General features: G+C 44.2%; 1 protein-coding gene across 1 annotated transcript; it reads left to right on the top strand.

Moving 5' to 3' along the window:
* The first annotated feature begins 1,268 nt into the window (after nucleotides 1–1,268).
* crsp7 (cofactor required for Sp1 transcriptional activation, subunit 7) lies at nucleotides 1,269–6,538 on the top strand. The gene is made up of 3 exons (XM_037084295.1): nucleotides 1,269–1,644; nucleotides 2,683–2,757; nucleotides 2,854–6,538. The coding sequence occupies exons 1-3, from the start codon at nucleotides 1,573–1,575 to the stop codon at nucleotides 4,594–4,596; spliced, it is 1,890 nt and encodes a 629-aa protein (XP_036940190.1). The 5' UTR covers nucleotides 1,269–1,572; the 3' UTR covers nucleotides 4,597–6,538.
* Nucleotides 6,539–8,021: the final 1,483 nt, after the last annotated feature.

Here is an 8,021-nt window from a genome sequence, read left to right as displayed (position 1 = left end):
GTAAAAACCACAATGATGGGAAGATTTCAGTATCTTCTCCACTGGGTAAAGGTAAGAGTCATGATTGTAATGGCCATAATGTAATGAATATCATTTATTGGCAGACAAACCATCAAATGCCCCCTTTTTTCTTTTTTCTTTTTTTTAACTTCCCAATACGACCATAGACACTGACTTAAGTTAGAAAACAATGCAAAGACTCTGTAGATACGCAACCACTTGAAAACCTTGAAAAAAATAAAATCCAAATACTGTGTATAATACAACCGAGCATGACAGATGCCTGTTGGCATGTTTAGAAGCTCAGTTCCTGAGCATCACCGTCACAGATGCCCTCAGTCAGCTCAGGAGTCAGGTGTCTTACATCCAGTCTGGTCTAGTGATGCAGCATCCTCACCTGCCCATTACACCTCCTGCTCCACTGACAGCCTGGGCTCTTCAAACCTCATTTTAGAAACTGCACGGCTCCATCTGCTGGCGGAGTGCTGCAAGTTGGTTAAACATCCTTATCAGCCATTTAGTTGAATATCTGCCTCGAAAGTGACTACTGCTGATGATCTAAATTCAATAATGTTGCTGGGAGATTTTAAGCTGTGTGTGGTCAACTGGTCTTTGATACAGTACTGAAGACAAGTATCTTAAATTGGGCCAGAATCTGACAATAACTCAACAGATTTCGATGTGATTATTCACACTTGGAGGCCTCAATCTCAGGGCTGGGGGGGCAAACTTCATTTCAAGGGCCAAAATTGAAAAGCAAACACCTGTTGAATTTACTAACCCTAAGCCTGGGATGCAAAATAGTACAAAGCTCCCTTAACTGACATAACCTCTGCCCACCATACTCGGTATATTTTTTTTATTATATTTTTGAATGTATTAGGCCAAATTCAAATGACTTTGCTCACATTGGGCAGCCCTGCTCCATCTAGTAGAAGATTTTGAAAAATGATTGACCTGAATCTTAACATTTTTCATGCATCTGACATGTTTTTTTTGTTTTTGTTTTTTTTTAATAACTTCTGAATATTACCTGCCAAACTTTAATCTAGTTGCAGCATCTGGAATTGGAGCATTTGCTGCTTGTCTGTATCTATCTGTGTGTTTTGGGTTTTGTCTGATTCAAGGAAATGACTAAGCTGCAACCAAACCTTGGCTAATTCAAATGTGGCGACAAATTACTGATGTACTGTATGTAGTAAGGGATCAGTGGGGTACGTCCATGGGGGGATGCCCGGTTGTGTGGTGTGGGCGGCGGGGATGTTTACTTGGCTACGTGCAGACGTCAAAGCGCATACATCGTATCCCAGCATGCAGCAGGAGGCCGTTTAGGGATCCAGCAGCTGGTAGTGAGTTGCTAGAGCGCCGAGCAGGCAGCAGCCATCGGTCAACACAGCACACACATTTCCTCTCCATGTGAGAAAAACTGAGCCGTCTACCATCCAGGCGACAGAAAAATATGCTGTTCGGACGCCCGACGAGTCACCGCGCCGGCTTTTGAGTCACCATTGTCATCCGGTTTTCATTTTGGAGGATTCCTCCCTCCATCCTCCGGATCGCACCGAACAGGCAATGACAACGGTCTCAGCAACCCCGCTGCAGATGAGGGACCGGCTGCTGCAGGCCATCGACAGTCACAGCAATGTGAGTACAGCTAGCTAGGCTAGGTGGCTAACGTTAGCTTGTTTACCTGCACTCCGGGAAACTTGACAACGCAGTTCACCCGACAACTGTCAATTAGGTGTTTCATTGTGTTTTAAAATGCGTGAGGTACGAGTCAGGTTGGCACCGGCATGCCAAACGACTGTGAAAGATGAAGAGACGCTTGGCTTCATCTGACAGCTTGCAAACTAGCTTAGCAGAGTGCTGCCCCGGTTTGACATCAGCCTAGCGTTAGCTGGTTTGTGTAGCATGCTAGCTGCTAGCCTAGCCGTAACACCAAAGCGGGTTTCTAGTATTTATCGGCTTGAAGGTATATAATGCACACACTTGCTCTGGAAATACTTCTTACATCGTTAAGTTATCTTTATGCTCTCCACATCGGTCAGTGCTTCTTTGTAGACCTTTCCCGTTATTAAATCCTTGTTACCGAAGTGTGGGAGGTAGCTAGCTAACTCTTAGCTTGAATAGCTGCGTTTTAGGAAATAGTCGGACCCTTCCTCCTCAACTTAGTTTAATGCTAGCGGTAGCCATATCAGCTAACGCAGGTAAGTGCCGACACTCAAACGCTCGTTGACTTTCTCGACAGGATAAGAAACTCGGTCAAATCAAAGTTTAGCACTCTTTGCCTCTAGTTTATGCCTTAATGCCACACTCTTAGTCAAACGTTGGCAGTGGTGAAGGTTTTTTGAGTTGACACTTGGCCATCTTTACTTTTCACCGTCGATCTGAAACAGACAAGCTAATGTTCCCTAAGCTAACTCGTAAGCTGACTTGAACCCACTCACACACGTTGTTGACACGATTCAATCGTCTTTTCACAATCTGGAGTGACTCTAGCCATCATATGAATACGAAAGAGTCGAGTGCGAGTGAGACTATCACTACAGTCATTTGTTTAAAATGCTAATTTGACACTGACTTTGACTCAGTTGATGGTGATTGGGGCTAATACTCATTATTTGCTTTTGTTAGCAACAGTGCAGGTGAAATAACACAAAATGTTTGTTTGTCTCTTTGCAGATACGCAATATGGTGGCTGTACTGGAAGTAATTACATTTCTTGAAAAGTATCCTATCACCAAAGAAACACTTGAGGTAAGAATGTTGAACTGATTGACTTGAACTACTGCTGCATGTAGAACTTGTGTGTCTTAACTTGTTTCTAACTCCCAAAAACATTATTTCATGTAGGAAACCCGACTTGGAAAATTGATCAATGATGTAAGGAAGAAGACCAAGGATGAAGACCTCGCCAAGCGTGCTAAGAAACTCTTACGGAACTGGCAAAAGCTGATTGAACCTGGGCCTGCTGTGGCTGCGAGTGCCCCTGGGTCTACCAATGGCAGTTCTCATCCCTGTAGAACTGAGGCCCCTCCTCCTGATATTTCTGTGTCGGGGAAGGGTGTCCCCGAAGTCAAAATCAGAAACGATGTTCACAACACATACTCCCCGAAAGCTGAGAAGTCAAGCAACCGCAAACGCAGAGCAGAGCACAGAGACAGTGGAGTGCACTTACCAGAAAAAATCTCCAAAATGTCATATGATAACTCTGTTTCACCACCACCCACCAATGGGATTGCAGGCAGTCCTGATCCCCCGCCTGACCCGCAAGTCGTCCCTTCTCCAGACAGATCTCGGATAGAGCACCTTGATAATGATAAAATCAACAGAATTCCAGTAAATGCTGTCAAGCCTCGCCCCAGCTCACCTGGTGTGGCCAAACTACCTAGCACTTCCTCTATGATCAAGGTTGCTGTGATGCAGCAACAAGCCAGACTGGATGAAGGAGGAGGAGGAGGGGCATATTATCAAGCCAAAAGTCCCCGTGGCCTCACAACCAGTCCAAGAAGCGTGAAGCAAGACACACTGACCAAGCGCTCTTCAGCATATGCACCGAAAGGAACGCCTGTCCCAAGCCCTTCCTCAAGGGACTCCCCCTTGTCTTTGCCCCAGCCCGTAGCCTCTCCAGCCCAAGCATCTTACGCTGACAAGCTGCCACATTCTTCTCACAGGTCTTCAACGCACTGGGCCAGTGTGTCAGAAGTTCCCTCTCATTGCCCACCACAAGACCTATCTGCAACACTGGAATCTCCATCAGTCTCCCCTTCACCCTCTCACGCGCAACACAACTCAGAACTACACAGACCAACATCTGAGGGAGCCATGTCTGTGTCTGATGACACAGACGGGACAACGGTCCCCAACTCAGACCATAAAAGGAGGAAGTACAGACCAAGAGACTATTCTGTTAACTTAGATGGTCAGAAAATAGAGGATACGACGAAGCCTGTTCGGTTAAAAGAACGTAGACTAACTTTTGACCCTGTCACAGGTCAGATCAAACCTCTGGTACATAAAGAAACTTCTCAAACAGAGGAAGGCCCCACTCCCGACCCTGTTGAGTCTAGGCAGAGAACTGAAAGCACTGTATACCCGCCAGTTGCCCCGGCCCCGCTCCCTGCTCCAGCTCCAGCTCCAGGTCCAGCTACAGGTCCAGGTCCAGGTCCAGCTCCAGGTCCAGCTCCAGGTCCTAGCCCGAACCCCTTCCATCAAACGAACTGGAAGGAGCTGTCGAGAAATGAAATCATCCAGTCCTACTTGAACCTTCAGAGCAATGTGCTCACCTCCTCGGGAGTCCAGGCCCCTGGTGCACACTTTTTCATGTCAGAGTATCTGAAAAGGGAAGAACAGGAGATCAAAGACTCGCGGAAGGTACACGTTCTGCAGAAGGACAGCTCGGTAGGGGAATTACCGGGCGTGAGCCGGGAGGTGACAGCAGAGGACCTGGACAGGATACACACACAGCGATGGCCGGGGGTGAACGGTTGTTATGACACCAAGGGCACCTGGTTTGATTGGACAGAGTGCATATCATTAGACCCTCACGGGGATGAAAGCAAATTGAACATCCTGCCATATGTTTGCCTAGACTGAGGGGTTTGGGGAGGTTGCTGTCCTTTTCCACTCCTTTTCCTTGTCTCCCCACAGAGACAAGATACTTTGTGATTTTGTTTGTCCACTGTGAGTTCGGCAAGAAGCCAGGCCTGCTAAACTCCCGCCCCATGCCTCTTCCTCTTTCTGTGATAATCTGTTCAGATTTTGGTATAAAAAGAGTAAAGATTAAAAGAATAGTTGAGTTTGTAATATCAAGGGCTGTTTCTGTTTTATTTTTCAAACTGAAAGCCACAGGAATGATGAGGCCCTAACAGCAGAGTGCTGCTACTAACACCCTAGGCGGAAAGAAAGAAAGAAACGGAAACAACATTATCATCCCAGATAAGCGGAAATGGTGTTGTGATGTGAATTTTTAATGTTCTGAATCGTACCTCTATTTCAGGCTCGCTGGGATCGTTCTGTTGTCTTTTTTCGCCTTCTAGTTTCTAACAAGGAATTACAATCTAGGGTTAAGTTTGAGGGAAGGCTGGGGTTTAGCTGTCCTGTCCAGATCGCCATGTTGGTGCCCATAAAGGTGTTGATAGAATTCATCTAGCACAGGTAGAGCTGAACATGTCCAGAGTATGAAATACTGGTGCATATTCAGCAGTTACAAGAAGCTTTATGTGAGATATAAAGAGTAAATTATAAATTTCTTATGTATACATCTATTTATTTTTGACCTGTCCATTTATGGGACGTTCATTCAAACAGGTGTTCATAAACCTATAGATCTGTTTTGTTTCTGTTTGCATCACAATGTCGTCAGCCTATCATCAATGTTCATGGGGCATACAGATGTTTTGAGTTTTTTTGCAGGGTCTTTCTTAAAGATTGCTTTCGGTCATAAACATTCCATACACCATCTTTCACCTGCTCTCCCTCTGTTTCATCTCACAGCTCTTACATGTCCACGCTAACTCTCAAGAAGAAACTCATTCAGAAGAATCACTTGGTTTCAGATGGTTTTCTCCAAATATCGCTAATTTAAACTTTAATTCAGCTTCTCACCACAAACTATTCTCTCCTCATACCGAAATATTACGAATGTGAAACTAGACTGTGCCGATCAATAATTGCATTTTCAGAGACAAAGACATGGAAATATTTGATGCAGAGACTTTGTTTCTGTTCCTTTTTAGATTTTGTTTGCCTTCAGGAATTCCTTCACGATCTTCTGAGTTAAAACAGCCTTAGTGAATGTACAGGAGTGAGACCTCTTATGCAGTTGACAACTTGTTGGTCATTTCATCACTGGCGTAATTCAAGTGTGAATTGTGACTGATGCTCCCGCAGTTTATGTGCCCACATTTGTACTCAGTTTCAGACACATGAAAAGTTTTAGCAGCCGCTTTCGAGAGTTTTCTAAAACATTTAAGAGGCTCTTTGAGGCGGCGTCTCTTTTTCTTAACAGCCACCAGAGAGAGAGAGAAAGCTGTGTGCATCAGATATTCTTGCCATTTTTCTACGCAAAAACTAATACTCCATTTTGATTTTTCCCTTTATACTCATCCGTCACTACCACTTTTCTCTCACGTGATTTAAATGATGATTGGCTTCTGTGCAGCCTCTCTGTCCATACCTTCGTTCAGTCATTCATCCTCTACCAATGTGCCTTGGTAAATGGTAAATCTGGATTTGCTCCCGCATAAAACGCACCTGTTGGTGGAACCGGGTTTATGTGTGACAATTCCAAATCCCGCGATCGATACGACGCTGTTATATGCACCGTTTCTGTTACTTTTTGTACACACTGATCTAGCGAGGGTGAAGCTGCAGACAATGAGAAACTGCACAACAACAACACAGCTGGCAATAAAGGAAAAGTGCTACAACTGGTTGAGAAGGATCTGTTTTCTGGAGTTTTGACTGGGGGCATCTTTCTTTGTTCAGTGTTTAACATCTCTCAATTGTTTGAAAAATAAAATGATCTAAATCTTCAGCTCGGCCGACTGACTCTTTTACGGTGCCACTGTGTTTGACAACTGCTGTCATCCCTTAAATAATCAAGACCTGAAAGGGAGAAACGAACTAAATGGTCAGTCTTTTATTTTGAGGTTGCATTATGCTGTAATCTGTTGCACTTACCCAGATCATCCATGTGGGGGCGCACATTGTCCATATCTTGTCTTTGTCTACATCAGTATGTGATGTAAAGGTGCCTTGGTGGGAGCAATTTAAGTGAAGTGGGTCTTAATCAAGCTTGTCCCTTTTCTCACCCTTAAAAGAATATCTTGCTCATCCTTAAAATTTAGAATTTGTTATTTGATCGGAGAGAGTCTGTAATTATTCTTACTTCTACTAAAGAAATGTGTTCAAAAGTCACATTTCATCAGCGCTGTGAGCCTCAGTAGAGATTGGGTCCGTATGTGTTTCATAGACTCATACGTGCGTCACCCCCCTCGTGGTAACGTCATCTCATCACAGATGTCAGAATGAGTAACCATCACCTCCCCCTGGCTGTGTTTGCTCTGACTGAATCAGCCCTCTGCACACCTGGATGACATGATCACCTGCCACAAGTGCCCTCAAATCCAGTTGTGTTTATGTACAGACACATGGAGGTGACGCACCTGGCCTTAAATCATTATTAGTGTGCTAGATTCTACACCTGGTCGGAATCTGTTGAGCAACACATGAGGTGTATCATGAAGGCTTGTAACTCAGTCAGAAGAATAGGTCTGGATGATCACACAGATTACTTGATTATTGTCAAACATGTGGATGATTTTCTTGTTAAATCCATTTGTTGCGTTTTCTATAGGATGTCAGGAAACGGTTCGTAATGTTTTAACATGCTTTTCTTTTATGTAACCAACAAGGAAAAACCAAAAAAGAGATTGCCTTGTATGTGGCAAAGATCTCAAGATCCTGTCAGCTCATCAGTGAATTGGCTGTCGTTATAGTTGGGACAAAAGCACACGTCTGTTGGCAGAGATGCAGTAGGCCTACATTTATGTGTGCTTTAATAAAGGACACAGATTCACTGCTTATTTCTTTAAGGTTTATTTTTACCATTAAACCTCTCAAGCGTCACTTAATTTTCTACACAAATGACTTTAAAATAGTGGCTGGACAAGTGAAACCAGGGGGCCAGACAAGCTGAAACAAAATGTCTTTTTCGTTTGGCTCCCAGACTAGATAATGGCCGGTCTGGAGAAACAAGTTGGTATGAAAAATACATGTTGGTGTCGCAGATGTTCATGTGAGGAGTCGTGCACTTCATGTACAGTCTTGTGCTTCAAATTATAATCAGTCATGTACGCTTTCTATTCACAGAAAGGGGACGCCTGGGAGCCCCCATAAGTATAGAAGTAGAAGTGAAACACGAGCTGTCCCGTTTTTTAAAGTCACTGCTTTTCATATACTTGCTGTTTCTGTGAGGAACCGAACAAGCCGAAGGGTCTGGTTAAATCTGACAGTGT

This window comes from Acanthopagrus latus, chromosome 21, assembly GCF_904848185.1.
Source record: "Acanthopagrus latus isolate v.2019 chromosome 21, fAcaLat1.1, whole genome shotgun sequence".
NCBI classification, from domain to species: Eukaryota; Metazoa; Chordata; class Actinopteri; order Spariformes; family Sparidae; genus Acanthopagrus; species Acanthopagrus latus.
This window is presented reverse-complemented; position numbering and strand designations above follow the sequence as displayed.